The sequence below is a fragment of the Drosophila arizonae genome, chromosome X (genome assembly GCF_054131065.1).
Source record: "Drosophila arizonae isolate 15081-1271.41 chromosome X, UAZ_ARI_1.0, whole genome shotgun sequence".
NCBI lineage: Eukaryota > Metazoa > Arthropoda > Insecta > Diptera > Drosophilidae > Drosophila > Drosophila arizonae.
The window spans coordinates 13,039,855-13,062,969 of NC_142927.1; the positions used below are offsets into that span (position 1 = coordinate 13,039,855).

Genomic DNA, 23,115 nt, shown 5'->3' on the forward strand with positions numbered 1-23,115 from the left:
TCAAATGAGAATAATAATCAAAAGCTGGACAAGACTTGGCCAGCAGCAAGAGCAACACTCAAGCTGAGCTGGAGAATTGAACTGGTTCATTTAGAAAGAATTTACTAGATATAAGTAAAATATATAGATAATATTGATTTGGGCATATTTCTAATTCATATTCCAGCGAATTCTCTGGCTATTAGCTCTCTAGCTCGAGCAGATCTCTTGCTAGCTCACTACTAATAATGCTACTACTACTACTACTACTTATACTACTACTAATACTGCTACTAATTATACCACTGCCACCACCTCTATTACTATTGCTACTTAGTACTACTATATCTACTGTTACTACTTTTGCAACTTAAAATCTTGCGGCAACTACTACTACCACTACTAGTGCTACTACTAAAACTACTACTCTTGCTACTATCACTACTACTATTTCTACTACTACTACTCTTGCTACTATCACTACTACAATCTCTGCTACTATCACTACTACTATATCCACTACTACTACTATTTCTGCTATCACTACTACTATTTCTACTACTAATACTAATACTCTTACTACTACCACTACTACTATTTCTAGTACTACTACTTCTACTACTACCACTACTACTATTTCTACTACTACTACTTCTACTACTACCACTACTACTATTTCTACTACTACTACTTCTACTACTACCACTACTACTATTTCTACTACTACTACTTCTACTACTACCACTACTACTATTTCTACTACTACTACTTCTACTACTACTACTATTCTAGTAGTACTATTTCTTCTACTACTACCACTACTACTATTCCACAAATACTACTAATACTATTCTTGCTACTGCTATCACTACTACTACTATTCTTGCTACTGCTATTACAACTATTACTACAAATACTGCTACTACCTATACTGCTAGTACTACTACTAAGATTGCTACTACTACCTATACTGCTAGTACTACTACTACTACTACTACTACTACTACTACTACTACTACTACTACTACTACTACTACTACTACTACTACTACTACTACTACTACTACTACTATTACTCCAGTAGGCAGCAGCAGAGCAAAGCTAAAGCGTACATCACTACATAAACCACTTGAATAGTTCACTTTTCTAATACACAGTTACTAACACCTGTCATATGAACCAGTTCAAAATAAAGAAATTCCAATTCACCCAAGAACTAGTTCATTTTAATAAGGCAATCAGAAGTCAAAGAAGCAATTAAACCAACGTCTGCTCGAGCCACGTCGCAACAGCAGCAGCTTATGATTGACAACTGACTAAATGACTAGTTTGGTTGATTGATTGTGTGCCACGCCCATATTGCATGCAATTGGGCCTAAATTGGCCCAGCTGCAAAATTTGGCACTTGGCCAAAATGCTCAACGCTTCAAATATCTGCAGAACTTGCCAAGGCTCAGCCTCAGAGAGGGAAATCGAGGGAGATAGAGTGAGGCTGACAGAGAGGGAGATAGAAACACACACACATACACACACTCAATTACAACTAATAATGCGTTTAAATTTGCCAATGTTGTAAATGACAGAGAAAACGCCCCAAGGCAATGACACACACACACACACATGCACACATGTGTATCCGACTCCCTGCCTCTCTCTCTCTCTCGCTCTATCTCCCTCTCTCTGTCTGAGTGTGTGCACTTCATGCCCTTTCATTATGCAACAATTTCAACGTACTCGACTCATCTCGTTCTTTTCCTTTTTTGGCATGCACAAAAATTTTTGTTTGTTTAGCTTGGCGCGCATTTTCGCATTTTCCAGCACTTTAGACAGCGCACGTTTTTTATCACAATTTGCCGACTTCACCAGCAGCCCAGCCCCAGCCCCCGTCCCCGCCCCAGCCCCAGTCCCAGTCCCTTGTTCCGGCCACCTCAACTCAAAACTTCCACTCACTTAGTTTCATTTTGCCACCATATAAAAGAAAACAATAAAAAAAGCAAAAACAACAACAACAACAACGAAAACCAAAAACCAATTGAAAGCAAAGCGCAAAAAGCGCGCGCAAATGATGCAAGCAAACAAAAACAACAAAAAATGCACCAAACAAAAACAAAAACAAAAAAAAAAATTGAAAATTTAGTTTTTTACATAGCTGCTGTCGCATGCCTGGGCGCATGCCACGCCTCCCGCTGCCGCACTTAACCTCGTTTTACGCCCAGAACCCTTTGGCTTACGTGCACTTTACAACTATTTTACAATTTCAGTACCAGAAATTCCCTTTTTATATGCGTATACCCTGCATGGCCATCAATGTCTAATGGCAGTGGCAGCAGGTGCTACCGATAGTCCTCCAGGGACCCATTGAACTCGATAACTAAACGAGTTAGACATGGTAAATTTGGTATTTGAGGCATTTGAAACATAAGCTGAAGAATTTTATACATTACCAGGCAGTAAGTGCAATAAAGTTTCATATCAATCATAAATTAACCCATTGAACTCGCGATCTATACTAGATAACAAGAAATCATTTGAAATTCCTGACCTTTGCTGCTTAAACTAAGAATATTTAACTTTAGTTAGGCAATGCGTGGCAAAAGAAACTCTATAAAACCGTCATCAAATTACTATTATACTTAATTTTGTGTTTCATACGGTTTCCGTAAGTATAATCTACCAGAACTCGGGATCTATGGAAGCTATGAAGACAATTTTTGGTGTGGGCACTACTTAGGTGTGGTCAGATGGGAAGTGACATAGAGAACTCAATTATAATTTTACATATTAGATATTAACCCATCGCACTGGGGCACTGTAAAAGCTAGAAATATAAAACTTGGTATGTTTGCTTCTTCTATTCTCATTAAAACAATTTCACAATTAGCTAAACAAATTTGATATAATTTCTATTACATTTGTATATGTTCTCCTCTCTAGCATGGGATATCTTAATGTCTAGTATGCCCATCCGTTTGTTCTTTTTCTCATACTGCCATTTGGTGTCTTTTATATCAATTTTAAGTGTTTTATTTTTTTAGTCGGTTGCTGCTTTGCACGTCCTCTGCTCGACTTGTCGTCTAACTTATGCCATCTCATTTATCTTCGTAACTTCTTTTGCGCTTGGCGAGACTGGCGGACAGCAGCCGGGGAGGGGGTAGAGTGAGTGAGCTATCAGGCAGTTATTGCAATTTTTTACTCTCTCTCTCTCTCTCTCTCTCTATCTCTCACTCGCTCTTTGTCTTTCTAACATAGTTTTAAGGACAACAGAAATGTTTTTTCCTTTTGTTCTGCCTCAAAAAAAAAAAAAAAGAAGAAATTTGTAGTTGAAGCTTCAAAAAGTTTTCCTATGGGCAAAAAGTTTTGACTTGCATTTTTCGAATATGCATCAAACAAAAACTTTCAACGTTTTGCCTGAAGTTTATCAGCAGAAATTTAAGAAACCAAATTTGATTAAATACCAGCCTATATACACTTTAGCTATCGATATTGTACTCGAAGCTGTTTATCGATTTTCTCAAGCTAGTACCAAAATGTCGAATTGTCATTTCAGGACCGTTTATTGAAAGTTTGTCAAACTTTTGTCGCAGAAAATTTCCATATAAATGTTTGTAAATGCCATTAGCTGGCATTATTATAAAACATACCAAATTACATAAATGTGTGTGTTGTAAAATCGTATCATTTAGCTAAAAGTATCGGCCGTATGTAAAACTATTAGAGGCGAGAGCTGTCCGAGCTACTTTCGTTCATTGGCTTGCCATATTGAAGCAGATCATTGACACGCGAACAGATGTTCGAGTCGAGCTCATGGTGCGGATCTTGCATCCAGAAAAAATATCGATCAATCGTATTCTTATATTTGAGCACATAGATGCGGCCGGTTTTACAGGACTCGACATGTAGAAACTCGAGATTGCCCGGCTCAGTGATAATGTCCAGCTCTGGATATTTCGCATGACGGTCTTTCCAGCAGAAGTGTAAATGTTCATTGGCATCGAAATGCAAATAGATCATGCCATGCCGTACATCGGGCTTCACCTGCTTGTCGATCAAATTCATGCGACCCGCTTTGAACTCCAGCAAGTGCTCTTGGTTAACTTTTGTGGGCGGAAGAAGTAGTCCATGTTCGCGTCCAGTGCTAATGCTCGATATGCTCTCAGTTCCAGCATAGCTCTGCACATCCGTCTCTTTTGGTTCCGGCTCGGGCTCCTTCTCATTGAGCTGCTCATTCGGCTCACTCGTGGAATTCTCTCCATTTGGATTGTAGGGAAGATTGGCAACAGGTCCTATTCGATTATCCGTTGGATTAGGTGGTTCGAAAACGTTCGCAACTATATCGGCGTGATCCGCTTGTATTGCCTGATCTACCATAACAACTTGAAGCGGATGTGTATAGACATAATGATTCTCATTTGCATCCAGTGTGTCTATGTGGGTGCTTATGTGCTGGTACGTACTTCTTAGTACGAAAAATTTAGATGAATTTGAAAACTGGATTTTTTCACCTTTTTTATTTTACTTATTTTTTTTTTTTTGTTTCTGTTTTGTTTTTTTTTTTCTGCTTTTTGCAGTCAATTGTTCGTACCCGGCCGACAAATGCTTACAGACTGTGAAATATCAGGCCAGCTGCTCAAATATCAATTAGAAGCCTACTTTGATGTCTATGTGTGTGTGTGTGTGTGTGTGTGTGGGTGCTAGAGTTTTTGTCTGTGCGAGTTTATAGCATACTTCTGGGCCACCTTCGACTGCAATTGACCTTTAATTGCGCACTTAAAAGCACATAAAAACGTGGCCGGAACATGGCCAGAACATGGTCAGCATATGTACAATACAAAAGCCACGTGCAATCGCCGTGTGTGTGAGTGTGTGTGTGTGTTTGATTGGGGCGTGTTACGCGACGGAGGGCGTGTCGCGGCAGGTCGTAAGTGCGGCCAGCTTAGCTGCGCACAATTAAATTAAAGTGATGACTTATATAGCTTAACGTGCATCGCAAACCACAGCAAAAAGAGCGACAGAGAGAGCAGGAGAGCGATAAAGAGAAAGGGAGAGAGAATGGGATAGACAGAGCAGGTGAGATAATGCCGGAGACACTTCAGATAGCCAGAAGCAAGTGTTATAAGAGGTAAGCAGTAAAAACACTTTTCGCAATGAACACAGCTATCGATTTACATATCGATAACATAAAGTAATCAGTGTGATACATATCGAAAATAAATGGTTAGGCAGCTAAGTATGCCTGATTATAGCACACACGAGCCTAGCTGCATGTTATCGATAAATGATGAACTTATGTTTTAGGCCATACAAATATTGATTTTCTATATGAAAAAATATGCTTTAAAGAGATTTCTAAACATAAAATGCAAATTTGTCAGTCAATCGATAAGCCACGCTTATCTGACTATATAACACTACATCTTTTAGCTATCAGGATTATATATCTAATATATAGAGTCTTTAATCTGTGGCAGAGCAAAGTTATTGCTTTTCGCTTGAATGTTTTTTATGTTCTCCTTTGCCGCTGCAAGCTGAAACCATATAAAATACACACACTCATCAGCCTGTGCATGTGTGTGTGTGTGTGTGTGTGTGTGTGTGTGTGTGTGTGTGTGTGTGTGTGTGTGTGTCTACTGCATCATTAAGATGTAACTACGTATACACCATGTGTATAACAAGCCATATAGCATATGTCCCCCTGTGTGTGTGTGTGTGTGTGTGCTACCTGGTGCTACCTGTGCGCGTTTTAATGATGCCCGGACCCAAGTTGAGTCGGAGCCGGAGCCGTAGCCGTAGCCGTAGCCACAGCCAGAGCCAGAGCCAGAGCCGAAGCTGGAGCCACATAACGGCAGAGGCAGGCAGCAGGCGGCAACTGGATTTCAGCTACGGCGGGCTACTCGGGCAGAGCTGGTGTCATGAAATGTTCGAAAGCAATTACAATTTAAGTATTTAATTAGGGAATTACGTGAGCAAATACACACGCCCCGGCCAAGAAGCGAGCGGGAAATGAAAATGGAAAGACTTCGCTGCGAGCGAGGAAATAAAGCTTTTTTCCTGTACACACACACACACACACACAGACATCTATATAAATATATACATATATACATAATACATATATCTGTATGTATTTCATGGAACAGGCAACGGCAAAATAAAACAGCATAACGAAGTTGTCGCAATCGACACGAGACGACATCCAAAAAGACAGAGACAGCGACAGAGCGAGGGGAGCAGGTGAAGTGCCAGAGCAGTAGCGAGTCACCTGCTTGAATGCCAATAAAAACAAGTAAGAACGTTGCAGTCGGGCGTTACCGACTGCGGAATACTCATTCACATCCCATCAACAATTTAGTAGTTAAGTTTCGTTCTAATACTGTAGAATATACAGGTTTTTCCGATTTGCCACGCCCCAACTGGACGTAGACACCTCATTTTTGGTCAGTTTTTAGAAAGAGATAACGTTACCCTAACTGCAAAGTTTGAATGCTTACCCTAAAAAAATGTGAAAATTACAGGGTATTTTTCGATATGCCACGCCCCCAAAGAGGCGTAAAAATTATTTTTGGGGAATCGATAGAGGAGGCTACCAGTAACTCAACTATCCAAATTTGAAGCTTCTAGCTATTATACTTTAGGAGATATCAACTTTTGCGGTTTGCCACGCCCCCTGTGGGCGGACATATATCCGACAAAACTTTTTGGTCTTGGGTGATCAGTCCGAGTATATATACAAAATTTGAGGTCTCTGCCATCAATAGTGTCCAAAATATAGGAGAATTTAAAAAATCACTATATCTTCAGGTCCGATTTGCCACGCCCCCAACGGGCGTAGACTTATAATTTATGTTCAGACTTTATAGAATCATACCATTAGCTGACGTGCAAAATTTCAGCATTCTAGGTTTACAACTTTAGGAGATACAGTTTTATCCGATTTGCCACGCCCCCAATGGGCGTAGATATATCCGCCATAGCTCGTGATCTTGGGTGGTCAACGCGGACCTACATACCAAGTTTCAGCTTTCTAGCTCTTCAACAAACATGATTTCTGGTATATCGGAAAATGCATTTTCCGATTTGCCACGCCCCTAGGGGGCGGATCGGGAAAATTTTAACACTTTATAAATCGGAGATATACACGAGTATGTGTTCCAAATTTCAAGTCTCTAGCTTCAATAGCGCCGAAATAGATTGCGTTCATACGGACAGACGGACAGACGGACAGACGGACGGACGGACAGACGGACAGACGGACAGACGGACGGACAGCAAGACGGACATTGCACAAAACCAATATACTGATTCACTTTCGTGAATGAGTATAATAAAGCCAATTTCTTAAGCAACAACAACAGCAGCGAACGCAATTTACAGTTGCCACCCGTAGCCACCCGGAGCCACCCCAGAGTACTAGCTAAACACATGAACAAATAGTAAATAAAATCAAGAACTATAAAAAAAAAAATGATGAAAAAAACAACAACAAGAAAGTGAAGCAGCAGATGAAAGTCAATGGCACACGGTGCTGGTAGCTGCGAGCTGGGAGCTCAAATTGTTAAATTGCCAACGTTTTGTTGACAAATGCTTTAACGCACACAATTGCGACTCTTGGCCATAAAATAGCGTTAGCCACGCCCGTGCCCACGCCTTCCGCAACCTCTTCAACGCCCACCGCCCACCGCCCACCGCCCACCAACCACCACCCACCGTCCACCGTCCACCTATCTACACACACCGTGAAGCCATATTTGGGCGAACCTACCTGTGCGCCGTTTCGCACAGCCAAATATTGCCACAGTTTTTTGCACAAGGCATTTCTTATTGTTGATATTTTGTTTGTGTATACCCTGTAAATGTGAGGCACAAGAGGGCGTGCTTGACTACATATAAGGGGAATACGTAATAGGCTGTATATTCAGCTGTGCTCATAAGAATAGTAGGGGTACTACTACTATTTCTATGAATGCGGCTGCTCATAAAAATAGTAGTTGTTCCTAAAAATAGTAGTAATTCTTTCAGTAATACTTTTCCTGAATAAAGTCGTAGTACTACCAGTAAAAATAGTAGTAATACTTTGAGAAATACTTTTCCTAAAAATAGTAGTAGTACTACCAGTAATACTTTTCCTGAAAATAGTAGTAGTACTACCAGTAAAAGTAGTAGTAATACTTTGAGAAATACTTTTCCTAAAAATAGTAGTAGTACTACCAGTAATACTTTTCCCATAAGCAGTAGTAATACTACCAGTAATATTGTTCCTAAAAATAGTAGTAATTCTTTCAGTAATACTTTTCCTGAATAAAGTCGTAGTACTACCAGTAAAAATAGTAGTAATACTTTGAGAAATACTTTTCCTAAAAATAGTAGTAGTACTACCAGTAATACTTTTCCTGAAAATAGTAGTAGTACTACCAGTAAAAGTAGTAGTAATACTTTGAGAAATACTTTTCCTAAAAATAGTAGTAGTACTACCAGTAATACTTTTCCTAACAATAGTAGTAGTACTACCAGTAATATTTTTCTTATAAGTAGTAATAGTCCTAACAGAAATACTTTTCCTAAAAATAGTAGTAATACTTTTCGAAAAGCTTTTCCTAAAAATAGTTGTAGTACTACCAGTAGTACTTTCCCTAAAAATAGTAGTAATACTTTTCGAAAAGCTTTTCCTAAAAATAGTTGTAGTACTACCAGTAGTACTTTCCCTAAAAATAGTAGTAATACTCTCAGTAATATTGTTCCTAAAAATAGTAGTAATACTTTTCCTAAAATAGTAGTAGTACTACCAATAATATTGTTCCTAAAATTAATAATAATACTTTCAGTAAAACTTTTTCTAAAAATAGTGTAACTACTATTCTACCACCCATAAAAATAGTAGTAATACCACTAGAAATACTACTATTTTGATGAACACACTTTCTCGTATTTCTACATGAATGTTACAGCTTAGCTTAAAATAATCGATAACAAATCACTAGGAAATCGATCAATAATCCATAGCATAACTGCTGAGCTGACAGGGTATTCCCTAGCTGGGCACTGCCAATTAGAGCACTTAGGCTACACTTTTTGTAGCTGTTCCTTTCCCATTTCATGTGTTTTGTTTTTTGTGCGCTGAGTATCAATAAATTTCCGTTGGCTAAAGCAAACAGAGCACCGAAAAAGGGGTAAACACACACACACACACAACTGTTTATTTAAGTGTATGTGTGTGAGCTATGCAAATTTTAGTTTATTTTGGCACAAGCCATTTTTTATTATTACGAAAAGGATGCTTCCAACATTGTGCGTGTAAATTGATTATAAAACATATATTTATGATTTGTCAGTTTAGCAATATGGCAATATTCAAGTGGATAAATTGACACTGGATGGGCGTATTTAACTAGTGGCTAATAAAGACAATGGAGGAACTAGCAAGGAATAGAAACAGTTGACAACGACTCAAGGAATAGATAGATAATGTGAGCATAGATAAAAAGAGTTAAAGAATTTTATGATTATACTAAAAATCACTTTTTATACATATAAGCGGTGGTTTATTTAATTACTTATCAACTGAGAAATAGATTAAAATTATGCACTGGTGCTTCCTAATAAACTGGAAAAAAGTCGACTGGGAATCGATGTTCTCTTCACTTTTGTTGACTACTGAAATCAGCTCTACCTAGTTCCACTTAATCAGTCTGCTTCTCTTTTCTTTCACTTAAGCTTACTCCTACGCTTTGACTCATTACCAGCGTCAAGATAACAACGCCAACTGAGCTCAGCTCTACACAGGCAGTGTTGCAAAATGGCAGTATTCTCATAGCAACCCTGATTTAGCAGCCCAGTAGCTACAGGACGCGCAATACAATCTAAGTAAGCGTGGCGGAGAACACATTCTGCACATTCAGGAATGAAATATCAACAAATTGACAGAGAGAAAGAAATTAAATTGTTTGCTCTCAAACAACGGAGCAGCGGAGCAGCGCAGCTCCACAATTCAAATGAATTTGTAATTTCAAGTGACCTCCTTGAGCTGGACAGCGCGAGTGATGGAGAGATGCAGGAGAATTTCATAAGGCTGGGTAAGTGCTGGAAGCATTCATATATTTAATATATCATTATACATTTATATGTATTTATAAGTTTGCTGGGCTCGCAAATCACCTGAGGTAACTTTTATCAGGAAGGTAACGTCAGGTGTGTGTGTGTGTGTATGTGTGTGTGCAGCTGTGTGAGAGGTGCAATTGTATAGACTTAAAATTGCATTTTCGCTTACAGTTCACAGTGATATACATTTATGAAATCTGTTTACATGAGAGAGTGTGTGTGTGCGTGTGTGTGTGTAGTATTAATGAAGTGTTTGCAACGTATTTATTATGCCATTATGATTGCATATCTGTGTGAATATAATTTCATGCATTGAAATACTCATTCAGTCTCTCTCTCTCTCTTACTCTCTCTGTCTCACTCACCCACTCGACTCGACTCTTCAGTTACAACATGAATAAAGCACTATAATACTGATTGGCAGCTCTTCAGTTGATCAAAGGAAAGCAATTTCAATTGAAATTGCAATATTTCAGCTTTGATTAAAGTAAAAAATCTTTTAATGAGTGACAACTTGATAGCGCAAATATTCATACAAACATATATACAGCAATATATATACATAAATGCATATAAAAAAAATAAATTAAATAACATTTCCATACATACATATGTATATAATAATAAAGGTAGCCTTTCATATTGCATGAAATGCAATGGTGAAATCATTATTAAATTATGTATAATGAAAATGGCTTCACTGTATCTCAAAAAAAATTCCAATTGGAAGTGAAATCACTTCTGTGTAAATTTTTAAAGCACAGTCACATGAGTAAAAACCTGAAGTAAGCCAATATAATTCCTTTTGAGTAAATCTTATAGACAGGTAAATCCGGTTATAGCGACGCTCAAGGGATCGTCGTTATATGCGGAAGACGCTATAATCATATACGATTACTCATATATGTTAATATAGCCAGATTCTACTGTATATATATATATATATATATATATATATATATATCATACTAGCTGGCCCGGCAAACGTTGCATTGCCCTCTATATTATTTCTAGGTAAAAAATTGTTGAAAGCTATGTTGTTCAGGCTGGGATACACTGATAAATTTATTAATCGGATTTTCATTCAAGCACCTTGGGGTGCAAGAACAAATAATGCGGATCGTTTGCCAACACGTGAGCATGCCACGTACAATTGACCATGAGAAAAACACGCATTTTCTAGATTGAGGCCACAAATAGTCAAAGATTGGCCCTGTGACTTGTTGATCGTCATGGCGAAGGCAAGACGAAGCGGGAATTGAATTCGTTTAAATTCAAAGGGCATATCTGTTGAGCTCATCGGAATCCTAGGAATAAGAACTTCCTCATCTTTAAATTTTCCTTTGAGTATCGACGCGTGAATCACATTGCTCATCAGTTTTCTTATCACCAAACGCGTTCCATTGCACAGTTTTGGTTGGTTTAAATTTCTAAGCAGGCAAATCTTGGAGAATTGCTCTTTTCATAGCTGTGTTCATTTCTTGACGCTGGTCAAGTTGTTCTTCCATATTGCCCATGAAGTATATTTGCAAGAATTTTTGCTGTGCATCTTCAATAGGTTGCAATGATCCAATGCGATGGCAAATCTGGCCTTGAATCTTTAAATTCAAAGCCATAGTTATAGTTATATTTACAAACACTTTTTACAGAAATCTAACAAACTACATTATTCAAAATTTTTTTTTGGCAGTCATAGAAAATAAAATTTTTAACGTAAATTACCTTAAATATCCGTCTCCAATATTTTCCGCCCCAAATTATGTCATTTGGAAACAGGCATTGTATTTTTGAGTGTTCGCTAGAAAATGTCGTGATTCTAGTGTTTCGCCATAAAGCAGGGAACGCAATGGCTATGGTGACCGCTAATGGCAATGTCACTTTACCACTAAGGCAGCACAAACCGGGCGTTTCACCAGCAAACTTCAATGCGCCACAATGCTAGCAAACAACGTCCATTGGACCAATGCAAACTAAACGATTCAAGCTGTAATCAATGGTGCAATCATATCGAAACGCTGCTCGATTCAAATCAATCCTTGAACCATTTCTTATTGCCATTTCACGGGCTGCCTCTCTTTGAGAAGCACGAATTAAGGCCCTTCTTCCCTGGGTACTAACGCGGAGCCTTTCTCGGGCGATTTCTCGCTCTTCGTCAGATAATTGACTCGCGCTATTCCGTTGCCTAATTGCATTATGGGTCCGCCGGGAAAGATTAGATCTTCTAGGACGCGGCATTTTTATTAATAGTAATACTGCCCTCGCACAAAACCATATAAAACAATCGAGAAATATAAATATAAATAATTTACACAAATTTATGTTTGAGACAAACAAATACCTGAACTTTCGAGATATTTAGCTTTTGTAAAAGTCCAAAAATACAATTTTTAATAATTAACTTTTTTTTTTTTAATTTCGAATTTTGAATTTTGAATTTTTTATTTATTTTTGATTGTTAGGTTTTAATCTTTTGATTTTTTTTGTAATTTTTGCAGATTTTTGATTTGAAATATTTATAAAGTTTAAAAGTCCGAAAATATAAAAAGCCAAAAATACACTTTTTAATAATTACCTTTTTTTTTTTTTTAATTTCGAATTTTTAATTTTTTATTTATTTTTTGAACAGTCAGGTTTTAATCTTTTGATTTTTGCAGATTTTTGATTTGAAATATTTTTCCTTTTGATTTGAAAATTTTTTTTTTTTTTTTTTTTTTTTTTTTTTTTTTTTGAATAGTCAGGTCTGCTCGAGGTCAGGAGACCGTAGACTGACTGACTACATTTGTTTATTTACTTCTACACTATTGTCAAAACTGTCACTGTTACCAAGCCTACTGGGTATAAAAAAAATTTGAACATTTGGGGAAAAAACCGCGTTTTTCAAGTATTCGGCAAATTTTTTCAGTATTTTTAAGACCCTATACTAAACTCGTTGCGGAGACAAATCCAACAAATCAAAAACCATGAAAATTGGTTCAGCCCAAATCAAGTTATAAGCAGTCTTCACTTTTACACAACTTTCTTTTATATATATAGAATATATATACAATTATATTCAACCTACGTATCTCTATAATAGCTAGATAATCGCCTTCAATCATATTATGAATTGTATAAGAAAAATCGCTCTTTAAGTTATGCAAAGTTCATTGAACAATGGAATACAAATTTCAATAGCAGCAATGCCTTATATAATGTTACATACAGTTAGCTATATATACATACAGATATATTTACAGTTGGGCATACTTAAGGCTTAGGTAAGAGCTGATTAAATGTCTAATAAGATTATGAGCATTCCAACGATTGGCCACACTCCATGCCACCCCAGCACATTAAAGGCAGGGGGAGGGGGTGGGGACTGTGTAGTCGTTGGGTAAGAATCATTTGTTGCCTGTTCAATATGAACTCTCGTATTTTACAATAAATAATTGCATTGCTCAATCTAATTAAGATGGCAAATAGAAATTGCAAAATCAATAAAATTTCCCAGCAATGCCAGCTGGATGCATAGCTAAATGCATTTAATGCATGCAGTCAGCCGTAAATTTATATATTGTTTCAATGCACAAATTTACTATATATATAATATGTATTATGTTCTCAAATATAGTTAGTAATTTAAATAGCTATGCATTTTACTGTTAGCGTAATGCTCGAACCGGTGTTGCAACTCCAGAGCCATTTCTCACTTGCAACATGAAACTATTATCGATGTCTTCCTTCCCTTGTTTGCCTTGTTTGTCTTTGCCATTGCATTGTAGAGCATTGCGCAGTCGGGTTTGCACTCAATTTTCCAATTTACTTAATTGGTTTTTTCCTTCCAGCTGCACTTCGCAGTTAATTTGCTTCACTCACTCTTCTCGTTTCTTTCACTTTTTGTTTTATGTCTTTTTGTTGAGCAAATGTGAAATTTCTTAACGCTCCTTGTCAAGGCGTTGCCAGACCATTTAACACGATTCGGCTACAGTGTATACCCCATGTTAAGCTTAAGCGATGTCGTCGTTATATAAAGCCCATCATATATGAATATTGTCAATCAGCATTAACAATTGGTGTGATATTATACCGTTACTTTCTAAATAGACATGTTATCTCTCATATTCATATCATAACTGTAGATGGAAGATATGAGGTTACGATATAGTTTAATATCGTAGCTGCATTTCGTATATGAATCTAAGGAAAGCATTCTCGATTTATATGTATATTTTCTCGATCTATCAAATATTTGTTTCCACTTAATATTACATACGTATATAAAGAGCTATTTTCATCTATACCAGAATAATGTGTCTCACTTATATCGTAGCTCTAAATATACGACATTGATATTGACATACAATAGTATACATTAAATGATATCGTAACCCTACATCAATAATAATTTTCTCTCACTTATATTGTAATATATATTATATCGTAAACCTACATCCCATATCAACTGAGTAATTTGTCTAGAACTTATATCGTATGTGAACATCGTATATCGTAATCTCAAACAAAGTTTCTCTTGGAGTTTGTTTCAGCTTTGTTTTCCTCCAAAACAGCTTAAATCAAACGTCAACCCCTTTACGTATCACTCATCTGAAAGTCGTGCCTAATTGGACGACTATATTATATGGTTCCTATGGGAACTATCCATGGGATGTGAAGCTCGTCTGTAACGCTCTTATTTCTGCAAAGGGTATTTAATCATCATCAACGCAAATGTGGACTTGCTCGACAGCAACATATAGATGGAGGGAGAGAGAGAGAGAGAAAGAGAGAGGGGAAGGTAGAGCATATGCACGCATTACTCATACGCAGCGTTGCGCGCGTCATTAATTCATAGGCATGAAGTTGATTGCGCTCTGTTTGGTTACATTTTCAGTAATTTTCTTCTGATTCTGCTGCTCCTTGTTTTTTTTTTTTTTTTTTTGTGTTGCTTTATTTCTAGGTACACAAGGGAGAGGCCCAGAGATGGGCCAGACAGGCCAATTAAATTGGTTCGCAGAGTCAACTACATATTAACACATACTTAGCATGCAACAATACAAAACCCACACACACATACATATACATATATATATGTGTTTAACGACTGCTTAACACAAAGCGAGGTAACCCACGTAACCGGTAAGTTTATGAATTTCAAAAATGCGCCCCATTGCCTGAACTAATTTTCCTGCACACGCAATGGCCCACGCACACATACACATTCACACACACAAAGTCTGCTTTTCAATTTTCAGTCCCGTTGGCTTTGTGTGCGTGCGAGCTCGCGCGCTTGTTTAGAGAGGCGTCTGTCAAAGCAGCGCACACAAAGAAACGAAACGAAACGAAAACCAAAACCAAAATGAAAATGAAAATGAAAATGAGAATGAAAAGGAAGCAAAACAGCAAAAGGCAGACCACATAAAAGAGAAAATGCCAGCAAGTGTTGCCAAACTCAAATACCCTTAGTAACTAAACGAAACCGCTTTAAGATAAAACAAGGCAAGCCCTTTGATCAAATGCAGTTAGACAACTTATCTGAGCGTACGCTCGCTTTATTTACTTGAACTTTCCATTCAGGGCTGAACAAGAGGCTGAAAGTTTCAAAAAATGCAAATCTTGATATTCCTATCGTGAATTGTCAAGTTTTCTCTATGCTAAAGTCTGAATTTGTCAACTTATCTGAAAGGTGAGAAACTTCACTAAGTCGAGTTGAAGGCAAACTCGAGAAAAATATATCGAAACTGATCTATTCAGAAAGCAAATTCAGTTTGCTGAAGCCAACAAAAAGCTATGAATATCGAAAGAAAGCTAAAAAGTAAACAACAACAAATTCGAGCCCAAGTCGAATTTAGCAGCATTAACTTATTTATTTGCCCAGCGAGAAGCCTTAATTAGTTCAACCGGGGAGCAACAAGTTATGCATGAAGCGAGAAACTTGAAGTGATTAAACACAAGTTAGAGCATCTCAATGCGCAACTGCAAGTTGAGCGACTTACCTAGTAACTTATCTATTCGGTGGGAAACTTCAATTAACTGAACTCTGCAGCAAGTTGTCAATAAAGCGAGAAGCTTTAAATGACTTAGCTCGGGTTGAAATAGGCCAAACTCGAACTCAGCGAAAGGCAAAAGGCAATTGCAGACAGAACTTGCGAGAGTATTCAGAGTTTCATAAGCGAGAAACTTTAATTAGCGAGAAACATGAACTTATCAATAAGCAATGCAGCCTTAAATGCACGAAGCTACGTCAAGCGCAACTTCTTCTTTTTTTGTCACAGCAAATAGCTGAGCCACGCTCGGTGCGGTAATTGTGCAACTTATCTAAAAAGTATGACGCTTTGACTGTTTGTCAAGGCAGCACTTGATATGATTTATAAATTTAACAGAGCGCAAAAAGGGCTTGTGGCACATACAAATCTACAGCACTTTGCACTGCCAGCAACTGCAGAGCGTGACAAAACGCTGACGTTGTAACAGTTCTGCCTCTCTGGGTGTTTGAGTGTGTGTGTGTGTGTGGGTGTGTGTGTGTGTGGCTGATCGCTTGCGGCAATTTAGCTTGTTGCTGCATGGCAAATGCGAGTTTTTCCCTCTGTCTTTGCTCACTCACTATTTTTATTTTTTTTTTTTTTGCAGCAGCAGCAGCAGCTTGTTGCACTTTGCACGCAAAATCCACTTTGTTGCGGCGATGCAACAAGAGTTTTAGTTAATCGAGTGAGCTTATCGAGTGACTTTTTACGTAGCTTAACAACAACAACAAAATGTTGTGAGAAATGTCCTAGAATACAGAGATATAGAAGGTCACTTCTTGAATATCTATGAAGAGAAGAAAAAGTGAAGGACAAATGCTTGAGGCTTGAAAAGGAAGTGAGTGAGGTCGAAGGATCCTTTAAGAGAGTAGGGCGTAGAGAGTGCAGAATGTGCTGAAAATAAGTCATTTTTTTATTATAATCGAATGCCAAATTAACTTAAATGAAAATTCGAGAATTTCAGCTCTTTGAATATCTTTACAGATATACAGCCAAATACTCCAATTTATGTGAGATTAGAGAATAAGTTTGAGTATCAGATTCTATTTCAAAGATATCGTAGCTAAAATGTCATAGAATGTTTTTTATAGCTATAGTTCTATAATGATATCTACCTCTCTCTCTCTGTGTATATTTATATATACACTCTATAATTTCCACCCCGCTAAATCAAAAATCCCAATAAATAAAAAAAAAAGAATCTATACCCTCGAAAGAAATTCGTTCTCAATAATTCTCGATAATTGGAATTTCTGTGTACATCGAAAAAACTGATCCCCTTGCCATTTCGAATTATCGAAATCTACTGTATATATATATTTCATTTCTCTTTATAAATCCATATGTAATAATCATATGGTACATACCTTTACCTGAATATTTACATACATCTATGATGATTTATCTTGCCTATTCCATCGATATATCTAACTAGAGATAATTATCAGTATCTTTATATATTCAACAATTTTTTGTTCTTTCTGTGTATATATCTGTGCTCATTTTGATTATCGATACATTTTCTATCCTTGTTTATCTATATATCTACCTAGATAACTAACTTTACATTTTTAGCAAATTATTTTGTTCATTCTTCTATTTCCTTATGCCTCCATTATTTGATATTTCCAAGCTATCTGCCATCTACATAGATTTCTAACTGTATGTATCGTTTTATTTATCGATATCTTTCTATTTGTCGATTTATTTCTACCTCACATATATACGGATATACTTAGTTTCCAGCATTCTTTCTTTTTTTCATTTCTGCCCATTTATCGTCCATGTAGTTGTCCCTTGATATTCATCCATTACTACCTTCCCTTCTATTTTCTGTTCATCTACTTCTCCATCTAGCTGCCTAATTATTCATCTTTTGCTCACTTTTTCCTTTTATCTATTTATCTTTCTCTCCATCGGTCTACTACTCTTATATGTGAATCGAATTTGTAGTTTAGGCCAAGTTCTCATATGCCTTAACCTCAGGCAGAGCCCGTTTAAGTTCACTTCCTGTGCGCTACTCAAGGTGAAGTAAGTGTATTCTGGCTTCAGCTACCAATATGCTTAGTCACTCGCACGCACAGAGAGAGGCAACAACAATAACAACAACAACAACAACAATGAGAACTTGACGTAGTCAGTCCCGCAGTCATGATTGGCGGCAGGTTTTGTTAATTTACGTATTTTTTGCTTGTTGGGGCAACCTTTTTTGCATCTATCCTCGATCTATGTCATCCCCCCGCCCCATCCAGAGTCGCCCCTTCGCTTGAGCTGCTGCTGATGGGGCCAGCCTTTTTCGCATTGTTCCCTATTGTTGTTTGCTATTGTTGTTGCAAGTCGTTGTTGTTGTCTCTCTCTCTCTCTCTCTCTCTCTCTTTCTCACACACACACACGCACACACGTACATACAGAGGGAGCGAGACAATGTTGCGCCATATTAGAGACGCGCAGTTGGAGTGCGTGTTAGATAAACTGACGGCGTTTGGCGTTTGGGTATGCGTGTTTTTCGGTACACGCGGAGCACACTGACAGGAGAGCGGGAGGAGTAGGAGGAGGAGGGGTTCACTGTGAAGGTGATAGAGAGCCAAGGGTGGGTAGGAAGCCTAAAGTGTGTGTGTCAGCTGGAAGGGTAAGTGTGTGCCAGCGGAAGGAAACGACAGGAAGTGCCGCAAGGGCAAGCGGATGTGTTGCCAGTGCCCGTGGCAGTGCTCAAAAAAACCCAAATACACGCAGACAACAATTCTCTGATCCCAGACCATACCAAGCCCCAGCCAGGCACCTACCCCCCCCCCCCCCTGCGTATCCCTTACGCTAGGCGCTTTGCGCTAACCAAAGCCTGTTAGGCGTGCCCCTCTCGTTGTTGTTGTTGTAAATTTTGGCAAGCCTTTGACAGCAGCAGCAACATCAGAGAGTGAGGAAAAGAGAGAGAGAGAGAGAGAAGGAGAGAGAAGAGCCAACAACAATGCCAAGTCAAAGTCATTGGCGGCATTTTTGTGGTTTGTGTGTCTCGTTGTTGCTGTTGTTGTTGTTTTTGGCGCTTTGATTTCATTTTTTCGTTGCTCTCGTTGTTTTTTTTTTTTTTATGCTGGCATTTTTCCCCTTAGCCAACACTGGCAAAAGGTATGTAACAATGCGGTCAGCGCTTGGCGACCTTTAAACAAGCGTCAGCATATTTGCTCTACACGCTCATTCATTTGCCTTTTGCAACACTGGTGGCGTCAGCCTTATCTCATGCTGGCATGACCCTAATTTAAAGCCTTGCCATTTAAATGCTGAAACCAAGTGGGCAACTTAAATAAGTTAGATATATTGAGCTCTTACTACTAATAGTCTGACATAGTCAATGCAACGTAGTTAGACAACACTGGCTTCTATGATAATGAATATGATAACGGATTTTTAGCAGACTTTTGCCATATTTGTATATAAAGAAACTATATTTTGCAGGTGAGCTCAATTTTTTTATTTGGCTATATTTTGCAGGTGAGCTCAATTTTTTTATTTGGCTCTCGTTATACATAATTTACAAGGCTTTTGCAGCATTAAACAACACTGGTTTTCATATTTTTATATGTAACTAGCTTCTAATACACTCTACTGACGAAAAATGAATCATATGAAAATGGGAAGTACATGAATATTATTATATAAGACTTGAACAGGCGTTACACAACACTGGTTTTCGGTAAATTTCTGACTAGAGATTTAAAACTTGAAAAGAGAGCTTTTAGGTATGGTAAACATGTTATTAACACCATTTACATAGATCTCTGTATTTTACACTGTGGAGCTCTCCTGCACTACCCAAGTGTTTTTCAACACTGATTGTTAATATACTCAGTCAAATCATAGATAGAGCGAAATCACGCTCACACGTGTATATAAATTTGAATATGCTTGAATTTTATATACTCAAAATATTCGTACAGGGTATTCTGCTAGTCGTTGTGACTTAACTTTTGCTGGCTTTTGTGAGGCGCTGATTCAAGTTTAAAGTGGGCGCAAAATGCGCAGCAACGCTGCTGCTGTTGATGACGTCGACAGCTCAAGCGTTTGTTTGTTTGCTTATGCAAGTGACAACAGCAACAACAACAACAACATCATCATCAAAAAAACAGTATCAAAGGCAGCAACAACAATGCGAGTTTAATAAACATCATTTAATTACAGCCACAACAAAAATGAGCAAAAAACAAAAAAACAAAAAAAAATGCCACAAAATGCTTAATGCTTGAGACCTAATTCGAGGCGGCTGCCTGCCTGGGGTGCTCGACTAAAAAGCTCTGTCTGCGTGGGCGTGGCCCGCCAACAGCGACGCCTTCTTAAGTAATTTGTGTAACTTTTTTAATTATTTACTTTGCTGTGCAACTAATTTACAAAAAAGTAACACAAAAAAACAAAATAACAAAATAACAAAAAGAACAAAATCACATGAAACGAAATGACAACAAAGAAACAACGACAGCTCTGCAGGCGAAATGCCTCACAGCTGTTAGCCGACTCGCTGAAGGCAGACGGTGCTGGCAGGCGGTGCGAGGTGGTGGTTAGAAGCTGCTGCTGCTGCTCCTGCTGCTGCTGCTGTCTTGCTAGTTGGCAACTGGTTGTTTGCCCAAGGTGTTGGCCATCGATTAAAGCCGTGATAAGTGCGACGCGGCACAGCGACAGCAAAGAGAAACGGCAATCAGGTTAGCTAGCTGAAAAATTGCAATTGCAAGTGAGAAACTGATAAGAGGGCTTGAGCAACGATTGCTGAACAAAGCCAGCTTTAATTGCTGTAGAGCTGCTGTGGAATGGCAATGCTGAATAGGGAAATCTATATATATAAAAGAAAGTTGTGTAAAAGTGAAGACTGCTTATAACTTGATTTGGGCTGAACCAATTTTCATGGTTTTTGATTTGTTGGATTTGTCTCCGCAACGAGTTTAGTATAGGGTCTTAAAAATACTGAAAAAATTTGCCGAATACTTGAAAAACGCGGTTTTTTCCCCAAATGTTCAAATTTTTTTTATACCCAGTAGGCTTGGTAACAGTGACAGTTTTGACAATAGTGTAGAAGTAAATAAACAAATGTAGTCAGTCAGTCTACGGTCTCCTGACCTCGAGCAGACCTGACTATTCAAAAAAAAAAAAAAAAAAAAAAAAAAAAAAAAAAAAAAAAAAAAATTTTCAAATCAAAAGGAAAAATATTTCAAATCAAAAATCTGCAAAAAATCAAAAGATTAAAACCTGACTGTTCAAAAAATAAATTAAAAATTAAAAATTCGAAATTAAAAAAAAAAAGGTAATTATTAAAAAGTGTATTTTTGGCTTTTTATATTTTCGGACTTTTAAACTTTATAAATATTTCAAATCAAAAATCTGCAAAAATTAAAAAAAAAATCAAAAGATTAAAACCTAACAATCAAAAATAAATAAAAAATTCAAAATTCAAAATTCGAAATTAAAAAAAAAAAGTTAATTATTAAAAATTGTATTTTTGGACTTTTACAAAAGCTAAATATCTCGAAAGTTCAGGTATTTGTTTGTCTCAAACATAAATTTGTGTAAATTATTTATATTTATATTTCTCGATTGTTTTATATGGTTTTGTGCGAGGGCAGTATTACTATTAATAAAAATGCCGCGTCCTAGAAGATCTAATCTTTCCCGGCGGACCCATAATGCAATTAGGCAACGGAATAGCGCGAGTCAATTATCTGACGAAGAGCGAGAAATCGCCCGAGAAAGGCTCCGCGTTAGTACCCAGCAAAGAAGGGCCTTAATTCGTGCTTCTCAAAGAGAGGCAGCCCGTGAAATGGCAATAAGAAATGGTTCAAGGATTGATTTGAATCGAGCAGCGTTTCGATATGATTGCACCATTGATTACAGCTTGAATCGTTTAGTTTGCATTGGTCCAATGGACGTTGTTTGCCAGCATTGTGGCGCATTGAAGTTTGCTGGTGAAACGCCCGGTTTGTGCTGCCTTAGTGGTAAAGTGACATTGCCATTAGTGGTCTCGCCACCAGAGCATTGCGTTCCCTGCTTTACGGCGAAACACTAGAATCACGACATTTTCTAACGAGCACTCAAAAATACAATGCCTGTTTTCAAATGACTTCATTTGGGGCGGAAATTATTGGTAACGGATATAATCCGACATTTAAGGTAATTTACGTTAAAAATGTTATTTTCCATGACTGTCAAAATAAAAAAAAAATAAAAAATAAAAAAATTTTGGAATAATGTAGTTTGTTAGATTTATGTAAAAAGTGTTTGTAAATCTAACTATAACTATGGCTTTGAATTTAAAGATTCAAGGCCAGATTTGCCATCGCATTGGATCATTGCAACCTATTGAAGATGCACAGCAAAAATTCTTGCAAATATACTTCATGGGCAATATGGAAGGACAACTTGACCGGCGTCAAGAAATGAACACAGCTATGAAAAGAGCAATTCTCCATGATTTGCATGCTTAGAAATTTAAACCAACCAAAACTGTGCAATGGAACGCGTTTGGTGATAAGAAAACTGATGAGCAATGTGATTCACGCGTCGATACTCAAAGGAAAATTTAAAGATGAGGAAGTTCTTACTCCTAGGATTCCGATGATCTCAAAAGATATGCCCTTTGAATTTATTTGAATTCTCGCTTCGTCTTGCCTTCGCCATGACGATCAACAAGTCACAGGGCCAATCTTTGACTATTTGTGGCCTCAATCTAGAAAATGTGTGTTTTTCTCATGGTCAATTGAACGTGGCAAGCTCACGTGTTGGCAAACCATCCGCATTATTTGTTCTTGCACCTGACCAAAAAACGAAGAATGTCCTTTACAAGGCGCTTTAATGAAAATCCGATTAATAAATTAATCAGAGTGTATCCCAACCTGAACAACATAGCTTTCAACAATTTTTTACCTAGAAATAATATAGAGGGCAATGCAACGTTTGCCGGGCCAGCTAGTATATATATAGAGAGAGAGAGAGAGATATCCTCTAGAGAGCTCTATCGAATGCAAATTGCAAATTAGAATAATTCACAGTCATTTATATGATTGATGATTTT

The 23,115-nt window shown here is 37.6% G+C and overlaps 2 protein-coding genes across 4 annotated transcripts in view; both read right to left on the reverse strand.

The window, feature by feature from the left end:
* Nucleotides 1-7,647, reverse strand: part of Rpn13R (Regulatory particle non-ATPase 13-related) — a 12,273-nt gene extending 4,626 nt beyond the window's left edge. Inside the window, exon 1 of the mRNA XM_089474880.1 lies at nucleotides 1-7,647. This exon is cut by the window's left edge and continues 4,626 nt beyond it. Coding sequence (XP_089331006.1) covers nucleotides 3,691-4,347 — 657 coding nt within the window. The 5' untranslated portion in view covers nucleotides 4,348-7,647 and the 3' untranslated portion in view covers nucleotides 1-3,690.
* LOC108619742 (uncharacterized) overlaps nucleotides 1-23,115 on the reverse strand; it is a 107,965-nt gene that overhangs the window by 26,439 nt on the left and 58,411 nt on the right. The gene's annotated exons all lie outside the window — the stretch shown is intronic.